The sequence below is a fragment of the Palaemon carinicauda genome, chromosome 12 (assembly GCF_036898095.1).
Source record: "Palaemon carinicauda isolate YSFRI2023 chromosome 12, ASM3689809v2, whole genome shotgun sequence".
NCBI lineage: Eukaryota > Metazoa > Arthropoda > Malacostraca > Decapoda > Palaemonidae > Palaemon > Palaemon carinicauda.
This window is the reverse complement of record NC_090736.1, coordinates 13963930-13987074: the sequence shown is the minus strand read 5'-3', so window position 1 is coordinate 13987074 and position 23145 is coordinate 13963930. Positions and strand designations below refer to the sequence as shown.

The following is a 23145-nucleotide window of genomic DNA, read 5'->3' as shown; positions in this document are numbered from 1 at the left end:
TATTCAATAACACTAAACTAGAAAGAGCACAGAAGAGGAGGAAGATTACCCCAAGCACATCAGGTGGTGCAGGTGAGTACTGTGGCAAGAGACAGAGGACCTCAGACCCTCCTAAAGTACAATGTTTCTTGTGTGAAGAAGAAGGCCAAATATCAAATTTAAGACGAGCGATGACGATGCAGCTAAATGAAAGACTGAACCAATGTGCCAAGACACTAAACCATGAGAGCTCCTTGCAAAGTTAAGTGCCGGTGACGTCGTTGCTCAAGAGATGATGTATCACCCACGATGCTTGGTGGAGTTATACAATATGGAGAGAGCATATCTCAATGCAATAAAGCAAAAGGAGGAAGGCAACAGACGAGGAAACGAATCATATCCTGTAGCATTCTCAGAACTTGTCATCTACATCATGGATAGCAAAGTGACCAATACAGAAACGACACCAGTTGTATTTAGGCGGGCTGATCTAGCTGCACTATACAAGAGCCAATTAGAGCAACTAGGAGTGGACTCGCCAGACGTCAACTCAACCAGGTTAAAGGAACAACTACTCAGAAGAATTCCTGATCTTGAAGCTCACAAGAAAGGGCGTGATGTCCTTTTAGCATTCAAAGAAGACGTAAGCACAGTTCTCTCAGATGCTAGCAGATATAGTGGAGCTATTCACCTTGCTAAAGCAGCGAATATCATCCGTCAAGAAATTCTTGACCACAAGACTAAATTCAGCACAGAGTTCACTGACCAGTCTATGGAAGAAGCTGTTCCTAAATCTCTACTACAGTTTGTGTGTAGCATTGAACATGGTGTAGACATCAGATCACATCTGACACATGGAGTGGTAAAATCAGATTTAGCTATTGCACAACTCCTGCAATACAACTGCTACTCGAAGTATAAGGAGGGATCAAAAGCACATAGACATTCAAAAGACCGAGAAACACCATTTTCTGTATATATCGGGATGAAAGTGTTTACTAATAAGACAAGGAAAAGGAAGCTGATTGACAAGCTTCACAAGAATGGAATCAGCATATCCTATGACAGAGTGTTGGAAATATCAGGTCAATTAGGGTAAACTGTTGTAAATCAATACGTGGAAGATGATGTTGTGTGTCCACCAGTTTTGAGAAAAGGACTGTTTACTACATCTGCTGTTGACAACATAGACCATAATCCAAGCTCCACTATGGCATGAACATCATTCCATGGTACAAGTATTTCAATGTTCCAGCACCCAAGTGCAGATAGAGGAGGTGAAGTTCGAAGTTCACTCAATATATCAGAGAATCGGGTGAAAAAGGTTTCAGAGCTTCCTGAGTCCTACACCATTATCCCACCTGCCTTCTTTCCAAAGAACAATTCAGAGCCAAGCAATGTTGAGGATGTATCACTGCCAGATCCAAGTCGTTTGCCGTGAACTGACAAAGTGTGGATGCAAGTCAAGTGTGGTGGAAGGTGCAAGTGTGTAAAGAATGGACTATTCTGTACTCTACTCTGTAGTTGCCCTTGCCAGAATTCTTAGGGAAAAAAAACTGATGAACAATGAATGGACTTTTGGCCACAGTAGGTTGAGTATTGTTTGAAATATGGACTCTTAGACATTGGCATATGTAGCAAATGACGTCCTTTGGCGCCCATCTTGTAAAATGGCTGCCATATTGGACCCTCAGAATGATTAGTGGTGTTCCCACATCAAACCCAGACAAAGAGACCTCATCAAGTATCTGAGTAAGAACTTTAATGGCACGTAGTACTGCAATATTCTGCCTTAGAAAGGACCATATGGCGGCCATCTTGGAAAATGGCCGCCATATTGGAATTTCAAGTGGCTAGCACTTTTTTTCCAAAATCTAATGCAAAATAAATAATTATGCCAAATTTCATGCTTGTATCATCAAATGAACGATTGTTTCACTTATCTGCCCCACTAATATTCTTAAATCTGTTATGAACTATGGTAAAAAAAATAGATAGGATATCCTGTACATCTGACGATAAAGAAAGCTTGATATTATTCTTATTCTTATCTTTAAAGGAAAAACGATAAATCTTCATCCAAAAATTGTGATATATTGTAAGAAAATTATACCTTGATTTACTAAATATACATTAACTTAAAGTGAAGAAATTTGTAAAAGCATGTACTATTGTCAAGAAACAATTTTATCTTTGCTTAATTATTATTCAGCAACTATCACATAGTGGGAGATTTACAGCTAAGCTTGAAAACAATGGGCGGAGGTTTTTGCATGTAACATTCATGAAAATAATCTATTTCTACAAAAAGCACCCTTGATCCATATATTGCTTTCTCTTGAAGCTGTTTAAATGCAGACATCTACCCTGAAATTGAAATTTCCCATTTCCTTTCCTTGCAAAAAAAAAATTACCCCCCCCCTTAAGATAAGTACAATATTGAATTAATCTGGAGGTTGATGGCAACTATCTATGCATGGGTACGCCATAGCTCCTTTGTCTTTTCAGTTCACTTTGTTGCTTTTACAAGCACTTTCCAAAAGGCAAGATTCATGGAATAAAAAAATTCTACCAGTATCTTTACAGGTTTGAGTAACAAGCACAAAACCAGGTTCAAAACAAACAATCTTGGCTATTCCTAATTAAATATTCATTGAGGTATCAATAAGTATATAACCAAAACTACCTACACCCAAGCAGTCATTAAAGCAAATTTTCTTTATCATACCTAACACACAGTCTCACACAGTCTGAAGCATCTCAAACTAAAATTATCGATACCACTTTGCCATTTCCCATGCTTTTTCTTAAATTCAATTTCAATTTACCTGTTACTCATGATACAAATCATGTTTCTCAACTTCCCTTTAAATTCAAGTTTCCTCTGACTTCAGATAGAAATAATAAAGTTTCTAAGTAATATTGTAATAATAAATAACCTCACCTGAGCTGTAAAGTGAAAGCCATGGACCTCCGAAGTGTGAAGTACTATGGAAGTATTGAATATGGTTGCAGAGAGGTTCTGGTATTTACTTCGTAAGGTAGAATATAAGCTGGTATCGGTATCGGCCACATGTGATGTGAGGGACAGTGTATTCACCCACTGCTGTCCAACTTAAGGGGAAAAAATAATTATTTTAACACCATTTTTATCATATTGTAATTATAAACAAAGGATACAAGTACCAATACTTTTAACAATCAAATATTATAAAGGAAGATTTTGGGAATCAGTCAACATTCTAAATGTATATAGGAGCTTAAAACATTTTCTTTACTTTAATCTAGTGTACCTCATGTTGCTTATTCTTGATATATCAATACTATAAAGGAAAATTGAAATGCCAAAGACAGTGAGATACCTTTGCCACTGAGAGGAAATCCAGTATAACATTCACTACCGCACTCCACTTTAGGGTCAAACACTAATCGACCAATAAAAGATTTGTGGCCAGGTTGCAATGTTGGCGAAGCATTTTGACTAGGTTCGTACGAGAATCTTTTGTCAAAAGGTAAGGGTTTTACCTCTTTAACAGTCATTGGATGACCAAAGCTTGATAATATATGCAAATTTTGCTGAGACACTTTCCCCTGTAACAGAGAAGGTGAGCATCAGAATTTTATGTAAAAATTAGAAAATACCAAAATATTATGAGGATCAGAATTATATAAGCCTAACATCAACATAAATTCTTATGTTAACTGGAAAGCCCAATCCATTCAGTGGTAAAATCTACAACATGTATAAAGGGAATTGTGTAAAAATTAAATCACCGGTGTTTTGTAAAAAGTAAATTAATGTTCACGTTTACCAAGTTCACTGTAAAAAAATTTACAGTACAATTTACAGTGCAAAACACTTTCATGTGAACTTGATGAAATTAGTAAAGCTTTAACAGATTGGTTTCCTTTTTTTTTTTAAATGCATTTGATTGCCATTAATTCACTTTCTATATGGTATTTATATCCTCCAAATTACAATTAGAATTCATACAAAAATATAAAGTGAGACATTCGTACACAAGCAAACTACACCAGGGTACTCATCATTGAAAAATTATATTCAAGTAAATTTGGAAATCACGTTCAGCTAAAAACATATCGACAGAATACTTGAATAAGGCAAAGTAGTGAAGATGTCCCTATTGAACAGCCAAAGCTTTCTATGACACTTTACTTCAATATCAGTTTGTTGGAGGTATGTGATTTGAATGTAATGTAATTTATTAGAACTGTGTGCTTGTTGGGCTACCAAACCATATTTTACACTACAATGAACAGAGCTTAAATAAATTTCTTATTGCCAAAACAGGACACTTCATCCTTATGATTCACAAACCCCAAGTTGAAGAAATTAATACAAATTCTATCTGATATATTCAAGCAAACTTCCCAAATAAAACCTGTCTGTTAATTTTGACATACGGCTGTATGGATTTTGTACAACAAAAACATAACATTACACATATTTTCCATTGCATAATTAGGACAAGGTCAATCAGTCTGACAGGAAAAAGAGACTGATAAGAATATCCTTCCCTGAGAATATTTCTTAACAAAACCATACAATTGTTCATAAAATATAGTAGTAGCACAGTCCCCATTGCCAATGCATAACTGGACCTCAAAAGCTTGCATGCATAAGAGCATATCCATGAAACTGAATGGCCTTGTAAGTTTTAAACTATAAGAATGCAAGGGTCCAACCAAAACTTGATAACCATATATGGTAAATAACCAGTGAAGTCTAAAATTCAGGGAATAACAACTCAAGACTAATGGGAAATCAAAATTAATTTGCAGCTGCAAACCTAACAACAATAACGAAACCTCACTGCCATAATCAAACAGTACTAAAAACAATTTGCTTCTAAAATTCTAATGATAATGACTATTAGCTGCTAACCATGAAATGGTATTAACACCACCTTACTTCATAAAATAAAACTACTATAATCAAACTTCTATTGAAAAACCAACAGTACTGATAAAAAATTGCTGCAAAAATTGAACAATATTAAAATCACCTTGCTACTGGAAATTTAACGGTACTGTCAACAACTTACTGTTGAAAATTGAACTGTATGAAAAACTTGCGGTTGAAAATTTAACAGTACAGTATTGTACCAACAACTTAATGCTGAAAATAAGATGGTACTATGAACAACCTGCTGCTGAAAATCTAACCGTAATAACGAGAAAGCCTCTCTGAATTCAAATAAATGCATTAACCAATACCCCTACCCCCCTACCCCAGTTAATTAATCTTGTGCCAAGAACAAGAAAAAACTTCATTTAGCCTTATTAAAAGATTATAAGTAATAGCTATTACTATGTATGGTATTCTTATTTTACCAATTCTAGGTCGCCTTTACTGCATATAAAATATGGTTTCTTAATGTACCTTAGTGGTGGGGAGAAAAATCTGTTTACAGTATTCTCAGATATTAATAACTTTTCAAGATTGAAAATGATCCTATACCTTAACACTAGGAGATCTAATCTTAAAAGCCTAAAGGTGTAATGTATGCTGTACTATATGAAAAATATTAAACTAAAATTCAATACTTACCAAACTTCCTTGTCATTCAGCCTCTGCTAGGGACATCAGAGTTGTATATTTAATGCACAACTTTCTAGCTTTCCCCATCAATATGGCATGCTTTCAAGTGTAGCACTCCACAGTCATTACTATGTGGCCATATTGGCAACATGTGGTTGCCCTTGCTCTTCTGTCTTTCTCATTCAGGAGAGAACCATGTGCCTTATAGGAACTGACCCACCACCATGCATTCTGTATTTCCCAGACCATCCATAATCCTAGCAGTATCGTACCAAACCTATTACATCTTTGCCTAACTTGATCATAAATCTTTTTATCCTAACTTCTACTGCATGCAGAGTCATCCTATCAAGCCCGTCTACCATAGTATCGCTACTCGAGAAGGAAGGAGGAGTCTACTGTCTAGGTAGGACAACAGAGAAGGTGTACAAGCCCACCTAACTATTGGAGTAGCTGGGAAATCCCAGGCAACGCCCCCTCCTTGTTCTTTGGTATAAAATATGGAGCCGTGGCTCCGGACACGCGTGTCGTCCAACCCCTCTCCAAAGGAGATGTGATGTCATAAGGAGCCCTTTTGTTTCGACTATGACTGGACTTTGACTTTTTCTTTGTCATCTTCTTAGAAAGAGTATCAATATCGGATTTAGAAACCTTGAAGACGAAAAGTTGGAGTTGGAAGCAGTGCCCATTTCTTCCTCTTAACAACCCTCATCTCAGGTTCTGCAAGCAGAGGAGTCAAGGTTCGAGCAGCCATCAATGACAATGCTTCCAAGGAGGAAAACCACAGCACTAGGGAACACTGTCAAGGGGCAGTGGGTAGGCATACTCACTGGGGCTTACAACACGAGAGAGAGAGAGAGATAGAGAGAGAGAGAGAGAGAGAGAAAGAGAGAGAGAGAGAGAGAAAGAGAGAGAGAGAGAAAGATATGCAGCTATGGGCCCTGGAACCACAAGCACAAGGGTTGGTGTGACAGGCACAGGGATCAGGGTGAGACACAAGGGTGGCACCACGTCCCAGGGAAACATACGCTGACTATTTCAATCCCTGAGCAGACTTACGCCCAACTTTAGGGATAACCAACTCATGCTGTTGCCTTTTCTCCATGCACTGGCACTGATATCAAAGGGCAGACCTCCATAGTCCTTTGGGGCCTGGGGATCACATGAGGTACCACCACTGGCACTGGGACCACTACGCCCTTAATCACTGGCATAAACACAGGAAACACTGGCACTGGGTAAACCAGGGGCAAGGAAGCCTTAGCTACCTGCTCCCCCAAAGTCATAGAGGGCCTTAATGAAGAACAAAACTTCCTTAGACCAAACTCATCAGCGACAGTCTTCATGGCAACTGTCGAGTTTCCAACTTCTACGATGTGGCAATCACAGGGGGCACCCCACACTACTAGTTCCTGAAAAACCCACCGACATAGATCCAATGTCTCCTTGCTCCTTCCACATACTCCCTGGGGGTCAAGCCAGGGGTGATGCACAGAAATAGAAGTAGCAGTTGCACTCAATGAAGGAAATAAATAAGAGAAAGTCTTCCTTGGTGTCTTCTTGGGCATTGTTTACTGGAGAAGGTTTAGCTCTCTTCTTCCCTTTCAAAGCATATGCCTGCCACTATATAGAAGGCCATGACTTACATTAGGAACACTGGTGTGTGTGTTTGTGTGCGTGTGTTTGTGTGAACACTTGTCCCTTAAAAGAAACACAGAATGTAGATCTACAGCCAGTTTCATAATACATAGGTTGCAGAGCTTACCCCTTTCATTAGCAAGTACGAATCTCTTGCTTCACATCTAGAATCAAAAACAGCAACAGTCAACATTCATTTTTTGCAAAGAAAAAGATCAAAGCCTTTGGTTAGCACACAATAGTACAATTGTACTCGTTGCAACCGAAGACAAAAGAGAACACTTCTAACAGTCAAGGGTCGGGGCTACTCGCCTGCACATTCATCGCTTGCCATTAACTACCTCCTTGAATAATTCAAAGGACATTCAAGCTCCGCAAAAGACATTTCCCAATTTTAAAAGGATAAAAGGTTTGCATACTTGAAGTAACATTAAGGGTTAGAGTTGTCCCTACCAGAGGAAGAATGCATTTAACTTTGAAAAAGATTCATTAAAATGCAGTAATTAACATTACTATATACCTATGAACACACAAATGTCATCCAATTAAGTCTACCCTTTTCTCTAGTCCTACAATGTTTAATACTACTGCTGTATATTTAAAATATAATTGAAACAAACAAAACGTAACAATTTACTGAGAAAACTTACGGGAAATGCATTATCGAACATTAATGTGTTTGGTACTATGCTAAGAGAGCCATCTGCTGTGCGTAGTCTGAAAGGTATCTTGATCTGCTCGAACTGAGTCTGGACAAAGGACTCTGCAATAAATATTCCCTCGGTGTCTGGTGTTAGGACTCCAATTCTGAATGCTGCATAATGATGGGGTTTAAGGAATAGCTGAAAAAGAAAAAAATATGAATTAAGTAATTTTTCAAAACTAAGCACTAATTTGTTAATATCCTGTAATATAAAATAATATGAGATCTTTATTGATCCTATTTTAATGTATATTTCTTAAGCATGCCAGAACCTTTGAACAAAATGAACTAGTATCTCAAATCACTATTACTGTAAATTAGAAAAAAAAAATTGCATGAAGGGATTATGCTATGTGTTAGCAATTAACCAGTACTACTAGATTTCGTTTAAAATGATTAAAATACATCGTGGAAAAAATTGTCCAAAAGATAAAATAAATGTATAAAAAATATCACAAATTACTACAATACATTTATTTCCTTCACTAAATCTTTTCACTAGAGAGCAAATATTCTTCTCGTGGACTAAAGAGTATACGAGAGGCTAGAGTAGGTATGCTACTGCAAAAAATTACAAATAAGTCATTTATTATCATTCCTAGCTATACAAACCCAAGTTCTTTAGTAGGGTAGATTTTGATGACAGCAGGTAACGGCCAATAAAGAATTATTGAGGTTCTGGCAACTGCCTCCCAGTATCATGGTAGGGCTGGATCTGTCAACAAACTGTGCCTCCATTGAGATTCTGCCTATGACTTGCAGGGTGGATGCGCAGGGTGGGGAAACCTAAAGGACTCGTTTGTATAGCTAGGAAAAAAACAAATTTAAAAAATTTTTGATTTGCTCCCACATGAATACATGGAGGGAGGAAGTCCCGCTCTAACAACTGGATGCTTAACAACCCAGGATCACAGTGTTCAGCCTGTAGAGAAGAGCAGAGCAAAGGATCCTTGCATCCCATGATCCATGGTTGAATGGTCTGATGCATCATGGCCTTGGAGATTTATTCATACAAGAACTGTATCCTCACGGGGAACTAAGTTCCTTTTAAGGATAATAAAAGTATTGAGTTTGCCTTGTCAGTCACACACCCTCAAAAATAGTACTACTGTTTGGAGATTTTACACTTTTAATCTTAATAAAACGACCACTTGTCATGATTGTGCTTAACCACATCAGTGTTCATTCCAGCTCCACAACATTTCACCGGCTGATCACAAGAAAGGGACAGAATGAGGGGAAAGAAGGCCAATCACTCTCACTCATGAACCTAAATTCATGATATGAATTCTATTTCAGACACAATGCTTCCTAATACAGTACCTAGAAAAAGAAAAGGGATTGCTACAACAATTGCTTGGCTACGGAGTATAGAGAATGTATCCAAGGATCTGCGAGTGCAATCCCGAGGATAGTGTGCTGTGAAGGTGGTATGTCTCTTCCAGACACCAGCCTTCAAGTCTTGGGCAACAGAGTACTTCATTAGGAAGGCTAACGTAGCACCAATACCTCTGACTTCTTGAGTTCTAAGAGGATGTTAAGCCAAAGGGTTAGAAAGGATTCTGCTAGTATGGTCTACATGATCTCGTTCGTTTTATGTAGAGCCTCAATACCCTTACAGGGCATAGAAGCAGATCCTCAGGGTTATTAATAGTATCCTTTAATGATGATACCAAGATGTAATCAAACCTAGTCACTGATCAAAGGATTGTGTGTTTTTGTGACAAATTCGGGGACAAATGAGAACAAAAGCGGTCTCCACCGCCGGAAATGCGACACCTAGTGTGATAGGCCATGCAGTTCTCCCACTCTTCTGGGTGAGGTTAAGGTTAATGAAAATGCTATCTAAAAAGTGAGATTACTGTCTGTGGCTCTCGTCAAGGATTTGTAAGGGGGCTTTTAAGTGACTGAAGGACCCTGGTCACATTCCAAGCTGGGGGTTTGATTTCCCAAGGGAGACAAGATTGTTCAAAACTTCAAGTCAAAATACAATAATTCCCATACGGAAAAGAGGTCTATTCCTCTTAGTTTGAAGACCCGGCTTAAGGCAGAGATAACCTTTAACCACTGAAACAGGAATTTCTTATCCTGCAGGTACATCAGAAAATCTGCAACTGAACAGAGGCATCGAGTGGAGAAGTGTTCCTCCTACGAGACTAATCAGTGAAGATAGACTGCTGTCTAGACTTTCGGAGGCATCCAGAAGGCAATGGCGCAATAGAGCTCTTCGATGGCACAGTATGACGCTTCTCATCTAATTTACAGACAGCTTCGGCGGAGCTAGCTTAACGGTCGGGGTAACAAAAATTGGTGATCCGAGATCATACTGAAGCGTAGACCTCTCTTCTTCACTATTGGAAGCAGGAGAGGCTCTCACCTTGGAAAAATAACCTTGAGGACAAAAGTCGCCGATCTTTTAAAGTTTGCTCTCCGAAGAGATAACCAAAGAAGATCCAAAGTGATGAGATTCGGTAGGTGGATGGCAAGATCTCACTGACGAAGCTAAAGGAGAACTACATTATCACATTTGGCTTTCTTCTCCTTCCTATGCTGAAATCGCACTCACTGGGAGGGCGACAATTCCTTGCACACATCACAAGGGGAATCTGAAGTGCAGTGGTGCCCTCTGCACATCGAAAACAAAGAGCGAAGATCAACTTCAACCTTATTCATGAAGGTTCTACAATGACGATCCAGCAAACTTGGAAAAGTCCACATTATCTTACTAGATTCACTCATACTCTTACTGTAATGTTAAAAAGACTATTAGAAAGTGCTGTACAAATCTTCGGTCCAGTTGGAGAGCGTTGAGAACACGTCTCTTCAGTTCAATGGCCAGAATTTTAAATGGAGCACAGTGCGCTGACAGACCCAGACCTACAGGGATACTGGGCGGTGGTTGCTAGAACCTCTACAGTCTTCAGTAGTTGTTAATAGCTGTCGCCAGAATCTAGCCCTACTGAGGGTTTTTATAGTAAAATTATCTTGAGTGTCTTCAAGCCACCTGTAACCCTACAGTCTTCTGGAAATTAAACTAGCATACTATATACTTAAACATTATTTTTCTTTCAATGTCATCATGACCACTAAAGTACAACATATTAATTCATAAATTTTTTTCTTGATAAACTGATTCTGAATATTTTACAGTGTCATATAATGGGTAAAAATCAGGCACAGAAGAAAACTTTATATTAAAAAGCAAAGAACATGCTCTTAACTTATCACAACAGCATTAAAAAAAAAAAATATGGCAAAATATAAAGCTTTTATCTACTGTACATGCAACTATTAATGGAACATGTTACAAGATAATACCTACATATGCCCCAATAAATACCTTGTCCCCTTTCACCACAAGAAATAAATGCAAAGCTTGCCACTACCATGAATGCTATTTTTTAAACATTACCTACTTTACTTGATTAAATTGCAAATAAAAAAATATAAATTGACAAATATTAAGAAATCCTGACTTGTAATAATGGTAAGCAAAAAGATGATCTTTAAATAACCTATAAAATATATGGAGATATTTTTTAATAGAATTTGTATCTAAGATATAAAATAAATGTTATTTACAAAAGCTCCCTACTAAAGCACAACAGAAGACCAGGAATTTTGATCACTGAATCAATGAAAACTGCTCAGTTTCATTCACATCCCTCTTATGAAAAACACTTTTTCATAAAACAAACTAGTTTCAAGAAGAATGAACAGGTAAAAAGGATGGAATTTAATACTACTGTATACTGAACTAAGCAGAGCCTCAACTTCTATTTTACTCCTTTAGAATAGCTGTGTGGCACAGCATAAAGATTCTTAACATTACAAGTATAATTATGTTATTTCTTATTACCTTAGGCTCTTCCCCTTCATTTTCCAAATTATCGGCATATCCAGAAACTCCTTGCCCCCATATAGTCTGGAAAATAGAGGGTTTACTGTATTTCCCTGTTGACTGTAGTGCTGATAGCAATAAGTGAAGGGTAGTTAAAGTTGTTAGTGCTACAGTTAATTGAAAAGTTAATTTCTTTTTCTAGAAAACTAATGAAAAACCATTAGATGTGCAACACTACAGTAAAATACTTTGCACGAGTAATTTATGACTGAAACCTCCACCTATCAGTACTTACACTTTTCGAAGAATAAGTCATATTGTTACGGGTTCTAATAGTTGTCATGTTGCCTTCCTCAACACCCATGAGTTCAACTGCACTCCTTGTCAAGTTTGAACCCCATCCTCTGAGTCTTAATTCAACAGGATTTTCATTGATGACATAGAAGTAGAGATCACGTTGCTCTCCCATTCCGAGCGTTCCAAAGTCAAGCCAAGAGTCGCCACCAACTGGAGGAATGTACTGAAAAAAAAATAGAATAAGTACTGCCAGTTATCTCAAGCTTCAAAATATAGCAATAAAAGGTAATAATACACTTTAACTTTTATTCACTTTTGACCAATTTATCATTTCCACAATCTAAGTCGTCTTTTAAAATGAAATATACCTTACATACTGAATTCATTAATCATGGTTGGATTTACATGAAAAAAAATGTCAAAGCAGGATTTACAAGTAAACCATAGGTTTTTTCAGATTCTTTCTAACCACAAAAAAATAGTTTGAAGCTCTTAATTCTCATTCAGGTTAGTTGAAGTAGTTGAAAGACATAATAGGTACCCTGCATTCTTATTTCAGTTACGATTATTTGCCCTTTCCAGGCTGCAACCATTTTAGGTAATGTACTACAATGAGCCATTTCATGAACATTAAACTAATTATCAAGGCATTCAAAGATACAACCATCATTACCTTATACTTATATCAACATCAACCTAAAGGAAAACAATAACACATTATGCAAAAGAAATTTCGAGTATAATGTCAAGAGATGCTCAAATTAACTTCCATCAAACTGAGCCTTCTCATGAATTCCAACTTCTAAAGTTTACTATAACCTCTTGATTGTTGTAATATCATGTGGTCCCTGTAAGATATGCCACTTGTGGTGTGCTTTGTAGAGTGTACATAAAGTCTAAGGAATAACTTTTCAGCATTTTTAGCATTGCTTTATACCCTTTACCCTTTTCCATTCTCTTTGGTCTCTTCCTTCCTGGATTACCATTGTCTGTAACATTACATACCTCAAAACTTTTTTGTTCTAAAAGGATAAAATCTTTTGGGCAAGTTGTGATTATAAATGAACCTCTTGGATCTTGTTCATCGATTTCATGACATAAAAGTATCATATGGTATCAATACATTTTATATTTGAACAATAAATTGCATAATTGGACAATATTCCCAGCAAAATGTTTCTAGGTCCTTTTCATCATCACTGCTTTTTAGTTTAGAATTGGCCTCGGGAACCAATGGGGTTCCTGAGGCCAATTCTCAATTTTGTGGTAACTGCCTTCCAAGATTATAGCATAAGAAATTGGGGATTTCTAGTACATTTTACACATTACATCAATAAATTGCTCTTAAAAATTATATGGACCAAATTTATTGATACCTTAAATTTATGAAGAAATTTAAGAATCGGAAACCTACCTAAAAAGATTTTGTTTTTCTTACCTTTGTTAGTTTCCCATTGTATGCACATAAAGGGATTTTTATGGTGGTAATATTAGTGTGCACAGTGATGGAAGTTGACATACGCGCATCTGAACCAACACTCAACAACCGCAATGTTGCAACATGCGCACTCTGGCCCTCATCCACTACAACAGGCCCATCCCAACCAATCTGAAAATTATAAAATAGAAAACATATATGAACTGCAATAAAAGATTCAGTTCAACGTTTACCAAGAAAAGATAAATTTTAAAAAATAACATTCCTACGCCAATGAAAATTTAGGATTGAATATCAAGATTTATTTATTTCATTAGAATTTCATAACTTACAGATGCCCATGTTCATCTACAAACTTCCCAAAACTTTGCACTCTTTTAACATACAGAAGATATGTAGCAGCAGGGAACATGCACCCCTCAAGAGACTTGTGATCCAATCAGTCATACATTTCTTTTTCACATATCCAGTGCTTTTGACAGATTACAGTAGTATAATTCCCCAAACTGTTTCCTTCACAACATGATTGCCAGTATTCTTTGTTAAAGTCATTATATAATAAATTTACTCATCTAATTCATTCTTGCAGTATAATTTCTATATCATGGCAGGCACTTATTGATTCCCAGTTTCTGTTTCTTAGATACCCAGCGTTTCAGTTAGCAGTGCTCTTGAGATGTACAGTAAAAACACCTTTATTATTCACACACAGTTCTAGTGTCTACTTAGAGCCATTAAGAGCCAGCCTTATGAAAGGGAAGGCAGAATGCTTCAAGCCCAAGAGCCCATATAAGGATAGCAGCCCAGTATAGAGAAAGAAGAGAAGAGACTGAACCATGATAAGAGAAATAAAAAAAAAAAAAAAAGTAATAAAAGCTGCGTTACAGTTTCCCCTTTCATCTTCAATACCTACCTCAAAGTGTTTTTTAGCATCTTCAGGTAAAGTCAAGTTGTATATTACAACAGGACATGGAAATGTGTTGGTAAGAGTTAGATTTCTCGGTTCACTGCTTGGATTGCTCGTGACAATACTACCTCCCTCCACAATGCCAGTGACTGAAGAAGGCATAACACCAGCCACTGTTCCATAAGAAACACTTGACTGAGGCTCATGCGTCCCTTTATCTAAAAAGAGATTAAATAAAATCATTTCATTATTTCTGGTAAAATGAACACTTATCAAAATAAATAACATTACGCACAAATTCGAACTATTCTACCTAGTAACTAGCTAATTTCTATAGATTCCCATAATTATTCCCAGGTTAAAGAAAGGTAACAATCCATTCATTGTCATATGATCAATGGTATACCTGCACTACACTTCCTTGGCTAAAAACAAGTTTTTCATTCTGCTCTAAATTTTAATGTAAAATTAGCCTCATACTTTCCTCTTTTTGATGGTGCTTCATTAATTGATGTAGGTATAAGTAGTTAAGAAATTAAACAAACTAACTGAAGTCAGGAAAAATATTTTGAAAATGTAATGTACAATTATCGTTTGAAACGGTTTAGAACAATCATAAGACCATAAAATTATAATAAATTATCATACCGTCATTAGTAGTACAGTAGTTTTTTACTGGTGACTAAACGCAAACAAAATGGTTTTCCTGTTATGCGACGGGTGTAGGAATTTTTAGGGACAGTAAGTAAAATATTCATCTCCAGTAAATACCTGAGTTCCGAAAGTTATCACTTGGATGTGTAAATGAGTGTGTTTGTTCATTATGATTGCCAATGAAACTTGAACCAAACAATGGTTTCTGTATTAGGTGCATGTTAAGGAAAAAAACTATATAAAATAGTTTTATTCATTTTGAATTTCCAAGGATAAAGTCAAGTAAAACAAAATTAATAATAACACCACCATTACATAAACAATACTTGGCAAGATACCTGTTGCTGCAAAAGTTATCCGACACACAGATGTGTAAAAGCGTTAATTTGTTCGTTATGATTGGCAATGAAACTTATGCAAAACAATGGTTTCCATTTAAGACGGCCCATTTCGGAAAAGCATGATAGAAATTGCTTTTATTTCATTTACTTTGAATTTCTAAAGACAGCAAATACTATCCTATACACAAATGGTTTTGTAATTTAGCAGTCGTCTTCTACAACAGATCAGGGAAATGATTAGTATCAATCATTTAGTAAACTACATACTGTATGAGTAATAGCCTATTTCATGACCATTTACAAAAAAAATTTTACCCATTAGGTATTTAAGTGATCAACATGGAAGGGTAAATGCATTTACCAAATACCCATTGTCTGTTGGCAGTTCATTAATCCTTGTCTTTACTTTCCTATCAGCCTGGAAGATACTTGACAAGTTTGTGAAGGCTATATAAGAAGTAACCCACAACCTGGTTGTAAATCAATAAATACTTGTACTAGGGTGGACAGCTACCAACTGCAACATTGCCAATCTTTATTAACTGACCTTCTTGGTATCCCTATGAATATTTTTTTTTTTTTTTTTTTGCTTTTTCTTGTCCTTGGACGTTCTGACATATGAACAGCATTTATGACAATTAGGAATACCAGTTTACATTTCACAATAACATTCCTCAAGATGGGGAAAATATTGACTATTGTCAGTGATGCACTTTGCACATCTTTGCAGAAAAACCAATAAAAACTAACCTGCACCAGTGTAAAACCTGGTAATCGAGGTGTTATAAAGGAGGGCGCCTTGAAGCAAATCCACTGTGAAGGGGACACTCAGTTTGTAAGCAGACACTTTGCTTTTAATCAATATCTTTCCAGAGACTTTCTTCACACTGCTGGCTTTTGATGCTGAAATTAAGAAAAATTCAAATTAATAATAAGTACTATATTGGGTCTTACAACACCATAGTTCCACATCTGGTACCATACTTTAAATGTTAAGATATAAAAACTTAAAAATCTTGTTCACAAAGTATGCCTTGTATATCTTTTCTCCATACCTCACAAACATGTACATACTGTACTACAGTATTTAATACATACGATCAAATGTTACAGTAGCAACTTCAGTAGGTCGAACAGTTCCAGGTGGTATTTTCACAGGTTTAAAGTCAATGGTTATTGCATCATTCACAGGTGTAGTTATCACATTCTGTAAATGAAGAAAGCACTTAATACATCCAAAACCTTGAAGCACTGCATTTAAAGGCTAATATATGCAATAGTGAAGTTATTGTTTATATTTACATAGCACTTACTCTATTATATAATTTTATTACGACAGGAATACCATAACTAAACATCTTTTTGTATCTGTTACATACTGATAGATAAAGAAAAGTATCATTGACACATCTTCCTGTATCTTTCAAGTAAAATGAAAAAATGATTTACTTACATTATAAGAATCTGATAATACTCTAATAAAATAAAGAAATTAAATTCTAAATGAATGGCGAGTAAAGTAAGAATTCAGAGTTAAAAAGGTAATAAGAAATAAGCAGCTTCTAAGAATTTCTCAAACTAGATTCAATAACAGAAGATTAACTAATTTTCAGTGAGCAGAAATTCAAGCAAGCAAAAACTTTTAAATATCAAGAGACCTGAATGTGTATGTGCTTGTGAGCGGAATTCAGTAAGTGTAAAGGTAAAGTTGTTGGAGGGTCGTTCGGTGTACGCAAGCCAAAGTGGAGGCCATCCTGTGGACAAAATAGTCCCGGCTGACCAGAGACCTCCACTTCCACTGGTACCACCAGATAATCACTGTCTGCCTCACTCGTTACAATTCTGAAAGACAAATAATCAAACCTTAATCCAAGTGGTTCCCCCCCCCCTTTTTTTTTTAATTCTTAATACAAGTACTAGGCCATAATTTTCAAAGTCAATCATAATAAAAATGTGGCTTTCTATCACTTATATAGATTTCCTTTAACATACTTAAATACAAGAATACTTCAATACATTACCTGTTGATAAATAAAAAATATTTCTATTAAGAATGCAATAAAGAGCAACAGATTTTAACACACTTTTTATAGTTCTGCTAAATTTCTGGCTTATAGATATACTATTAATACATTTCACCCAATGGTGGGTATCATTTACAGAGTGCCTCACAAAGTTCTCTTTGGTATTGAAGGTTTTTTGTAGTGTCCATCAGCACCCAGATTTACTGCTTCCTGCCATTCAACTTTTCATCCATTCTCTTTGGACTCACCTGTTCAATTATTTGAATGGTCTTACTCTAATCTTAATTATTATTCATGTACATATAATTAAAAGGTTTAAAGATTACTCATGAATGGCAGAAGCAAGGGGTAGTGACAATGTCCATGCAGGATAATAGCCTAGAGACTCACCATATACTGTATACACATGATCTGCACCCACGTTCCCTCTCCACCCACACTATGGTCAGGGAGGGCCAGGCAATGGCTGCTGATGGCTCAACAGGTAGACCTAGAAGCTCTCCCAAACCACCTACCCATCTTTAATGGTAAGATTTTAGATAAAAAGCTATCCAAATTGAGTAGGTCTCAAATCTAAGTCCAGCAGATTGCCAGGAAGGGATGTTTCCAACAAGCTACCACAACCGTTTAGGGGAGATCTATGAGCATCTAAAAGTTTTACCAAAGTTGTCTAAAAAGTAATACCCATTTAACTTTAGTGCATAAGAAGAATGAATTCCAGTTTCCTATTCAGCAGTTCTTTTAAAAAAAAAAAAGTTTTTATATATTCTTACCTAACATACGCTGTGTGGTTATTTTCCCTTCGTGCCACAAAATTTGCTCTCATAAGTGGCCTTGTGTGGTAAGGTGGAATGTTCCATACATTTTTTTGTCCTTCCTGTGTGCCAGAGAGGAGCTCAAGATGAAGGTCTCCCCCTGTACTGTACATTTCTGTCACCTGAAATAGTACAGCATATACAAAAATTATTTTAAACAAATCTAGTCATAATAGCAAATGAAACCGAAGAAAACTTTTACAAATGTTAAATAACTTTCAACGTTAACTTATTCTACCACTTTATAGTAATATCCTCTTTCTACCACTTTATAGTAATATCCTCTGCAGTAGAATTCCTCAAATGCAATATGGGCTCAAGGCTAGACAGTAAATTTTCCTCTACCTTTGATCATTTGTAAGCAAACATTTTCTTTAGAAAATTAAAAGAATTAATTTATCAACAAGATCAAACTAAACAGATTGACTAACCTGTAGAGAACGAGGATGGGGATTATGAAGCTGAATTAAAGGTGAATACGAAGAATTTAGTGGCATACGCACCCCTACAAGAGGCCTCAACCTGTAGGGGTTTCCAGTTCCCACTGCTCGCACCTGTTTGAACAACAAATTCGTAACTAAAATACTCCCAAGAATTTACAGATTCCAAATACAGAATAAAAACTTATTAAAACTGAAATAACTTTGCCTGTTAGACTACAAGAGGCATAATAGACACAACATTCATAACTGTAACTTACACCTCTACAGTATAACTACCCCCCCCAAAAAAAAAATAACTAGCACACTGTACTGTATATAGTAACAGTATTTACAGGTCTGTACCTATACTGTACCATTATATGCTGTATGATATGGAACCATGTTAAGAATTTGAAAGATAAAAGATATCATATCAAACTATCCAATTATTTCATAAACCATTCAATATTAACTTATTAAAAAGATTTAACTGCAAATAACTAAATTTGACTTTCAGCACCACAACACCAATGTTAATTACAATTGATAAAATCAACTTATGCCGGTTATACTTGAACGTTCATAATCATTACTTCAACATAACTTGAAAAATTCATGTTCAAATTAACATTCTGCTTGTCTTAATTTCCATTTATAAATACACTAATACAAAACCTGCTCTATTTTGTCATGTGGTGCATACATAAAATTACCTTTTTAATAATATCACTAGAAAATTTGCCAAGCATTTATAGTACATAATACAAGTTAGAAGGAAACTGAATTGGTTAATATTTCTCACAACTTACAATGGGAACTTACCCCATACTTATAGGTGCCTATAGATGTATGTATGAAGATGGTGTTTTCTATGAGGCCTTCCTCCCTCCCCAAGAACACTACGTCGAATGAAGTGTTCCCCCCTGGTAAAACCACCTAAAACATAAAAGTTTTATCAAGTACTGAACTGCATACACACTACATACAAGCTATTTAAATCTAAAAGATTTTACATTTATAATACATTACTTTGGATCTATAAGAATACAAACAAATAAGTCAATATAAGGTAACAGTATGCTTGTACAGCACATAATACAGTACTTTATAATTTTGTTTTAATGAATTAAAAATAAATTTGCACTCAATAAAAAGTGAAATTTGGGGAACAAATAGGATACTAATTTTAAATTTTTTCATTTCCATTCTCATCTTGGAATCATAAGCTACTACCTCAGAAGAGACATCAGAACTTCTTGAAAATAAAAATGAATACAAAGGTAAATATGAATCTAGTTCTTCTTTGCCATCCTACACTGGGGCTAGTTTATACACCAATTGTATAGGCAGGTGATAAGCGTATATTCAAACTAGAAGCCTGCCACCAAACAACAAGTCAATCGAACATTATCATATCAGGTGTATCTTCGACATCCCTTGCCCTCCCCATTAGTACATACTGTATTTTTAAAAATCAACCTTTGTTAATCCTTTTTACTAGTCTATTTCAGTTATGTCTCTTTCACCTAATTCCCTAGATATTGTCAGACGCTGGAGTTGGTGGACCTGCAATAATTCTTTCCAGCATGTCAAGGATTTGTTTGTATTTAGGAGAATTGATGTCAGCAATATTCTAGTGTATCTAATACATAAATGTCTGAGTATCCTAACTTGATAGAATTCATCTTGTGGAGAAAATGGCAATGAGGAGTTATCTTCATGGTTCATGTTTTTAAATCTTTTGCAATCAGAATCGGTAGCTAATTACTTTGTACTCGATCACATTTTTTTCACATCATCTAATATTGCTATACTGTTACTTTGTCTTCAACTTACAATTTTGCTATTACTAATTGTCTTCCTGTCACCACAAAATATTTTCTTTCCTAACAATTTTATCATCCTTTCTGTCTCGAATTGTAAACTGTCTGTAGTGACAAGATCATATATTTATATGTGTAACTGATAAGAAGAAACAATCACTCACCTTATCTTGAAAAAATGTGCAGTGGAAATGAAGGGTGTTCCCCGACAACGAATGAAGTTGAACACTATTTTCTGGACTGCTGTTTTGCACCACTACTTTTCTCATTAAAGGCATCCCTGTCGGACTAAATGATAAAAGAATTTTTATTATCTAGCAAGATCCTCATGGAAAGGCAACAGCAATGTATCATACAATATATTACTTGTAAACTACATATTGTAAACTATCTAAAACAGGAAATTTTTTTCTTAATTTAAATATGGCACTTAATAATGGCATGACTAGTTATTTAAGTAAAAATTTTGTGGAAAAATTAAGGGAATGCATTCATACTTACTGCTCTTTAAAATCTAAATGTGGAGGATCAAAAACGATATAATTTTTTGAAGGGCCCCCCTTTTCATCGATATCCCCATATCTGAAAAGAGAAAAGATATAAACAAATTTATAAATGTTTATGAGAGAAAAATCAAGGGCATATGGCTATAAGATTTATAGTACATGAAAAAAACCAGCTCCGGATCTCTTATGGATTTTTGAAAAACAAAACACAGTATCTGTATGTCACAAAGACTGAGTATACATGTAGGAAAATATTTCACCTTTAATGTATATCCTCTGCTTCTATATCTAGCTTGACACCTTCAAAAACCACTATTATCAATGAAAGTATAGAAACTTGCCAAAATCCTCATTCAATCAATTAGGATAGTGAAACCTTTTATTATCAAATGTAACTTTATGAGAAATAAAAATCCAACAGATTTATCATGTGAGAATAAAAATAACCAGATTACCCTCAACATTGCTTTCATATTGTGGAACTACATGGCTCTTTCTCTTTATAAGAATTTCATGTAAAGTTGTGTGCTTCTAATACTTTCAAAATATCAAAAGATTTAGAAACATTCTTCATGGAAATCTCCTTTACATCCTCACAAAATTAAGATTCATAGCAATATACAATGATCATCCTCAGTTCTCCCTTTTATTACAAAATTATTCAGATAATTATGTACTTAAAGAACTTCATCTAAAACCAAGAAATCCTATTTAAAAAAAAAATTCTACACTTAATTCTCGAAGGATGGAATTCGTATTACTATCCATCTATCATGGAAAGGTTAGCGACATAAGAAGAAATGCTTTTCCCAACCAGAACCTCCTTTTACTAGACTAAAAGAAAATAAGTCTTATCAGTTTAAAATTATACGAAGAAAACCCGACTTCATCCCAATTTTTTTTTTTTTTATTGTTTATTTATGAAAGATCTACTGTATTTCATTTTTGTTGCTGTTCTTAAGATATTTCAATTGTTCATTACTTAATTTGTAGTTTATTTATTTCCTTAGTTCCCTTCTTCACTGGGCTATCTTTTCCCTTTGGAGCCCTTAGACCTATAACACCCTGCTTTTCCAAATAGGGTTGTAGCTTAGCTTGTGATAATTTATTCCCTCATTTCCTTTCCTCCCTGTTGGAGTCATTGGATTTATAGTACCCTGCTTTTCCAACTAGGGTTGTAGCTTAGCTAATAATAATAATAATAATAATAATAATAATAATAATAATAATAATAATAATAATAATAATAATAATAATAATAATAATAAATAATCATTATTATTATTATTATTATTATTATTATTATGGTCGAGCTTCTCCAAAGTAAGTTTGCTCTTTGTGGATCTATTCGAAATTTCCACTAAAGATTATACAAACATCCATTCCTGAACTACACGAATAGATATGATCATCTCCCTCTCTCTTTACCTCAAGTAAATTAAATAAACCTACTTCAGTGACAACTAAGATTTACGTTAATGAAACCAAAGCAGTGAATATTTCATTAACAACATGTGCCTACATTCATATTATCAATTATTTACATGCCACCTTTAATACAAGAGCTTTTATTATATCTTAATCTATCCTTTCCATACCCTGCCCTACTCTGGTTTATAGGCTATTGGTATTTGTAAAAATAAAAACCTATAAATCTTAACTATCAACTAATGTTCCAACCTTTTAATGATTTGGGAACCTAATATGAGGAAATGATATATATGATCAACTCTGAAAGTTCCCCTTGTCCATGATTATTATTCAAGTGACATAGCTTTTTAAATATAAATTATCTAAAAAGTACTGATACATTCACCCTTTCATCATGGTTACACTCAAGGTTGAGTGACACAAGGAACAAAGGTTGTTGCTGATCTTGGTTAAATCTTATGCAATGATCAAAGTTGGCCTTGCATCAACTACTAAAGTTACAGATTCTCTTTTGGCTAAGAAGCTAATCATCATCATCTTTGTCTACATCTTTTCCCTCACTTTCAATATAAAATTAAGAGATAATGTACAGACTATATACATGACTTCCAATTTACATTTCTTTCCATCCGGCCATGAAAAATTAGCCAAAACAACTATGGTCAGTGAGTTGAGAATCTAATACAGTATATCAAATGCTCAAACTGAAGGAAAAATAATACAAGCTTCACAAAGCAGTGAAATAGTACAGTTCAGTGCAGTA

At 35.3% G+C, this 23145-nt stretch overlaps 1 protein-coding gene across 13 annotated transcripts in view; it reads right to left on the bottom strand.

Annotated features, from left to right (window-relative positions):
• Positions 1-23145, bottom strand: part of Tmem131 (Transmembrane protein 131) — a 561447-nt gene that overhangs the window by 29694 nt on the left and 508608 nt on the right. For 12 of the 13 annotated variants that reach the window (XM_068384438.1, XM_068384443.1, XM_068384446.1 and 9 more), the window contains 15 exons: positions 20947-21027; positions 20610-20733; positions 19445-19558; positions 18632-18754; positions 18159-18322; positions 17020-17203; positions 16460-16568; positions 16112-16264; positions 14373-14584; positions 13460-13630; positions 12020-12244; positions 11743-11808; positions 7831-8022; positions 3342-3570; positions 2924-3093 (listed from right to left, as the gene is read on the bottom strand). In XM_068384438.1, the coding sequence (XP_068240539.1) occupies positions 2924-3093; positions 3342-3570; positions 7831-8022; positions 11743-11808; positions 12020-12244; positions 13460-13630; positions 14373-14584; positions 16112-16264; positions 16460-16568; positions 17020-17203; positions 18159-18322; positions 18632-18754; positions 19445-19558; positions 20610-20733; positions 20947-21027 (2317 nt within the window). The remainder of the gene's footprint in view (positions 1-2923; positions 3094-3341; positions 3571-7830; positions 8023-11742; positions 11809-12019; positions 12245-13459; positions 13631-14372; positions 14585-16111; positions 16265-16459; positions 16569-17019; positions 17204-18158; positions 18323-18631; positions 18755-19444; positions 19559-20609; positions 20734-20946; positions 21028-23145) is intronic. The other variant, XM_068384435.1, reaches the window with a different exon arrangement.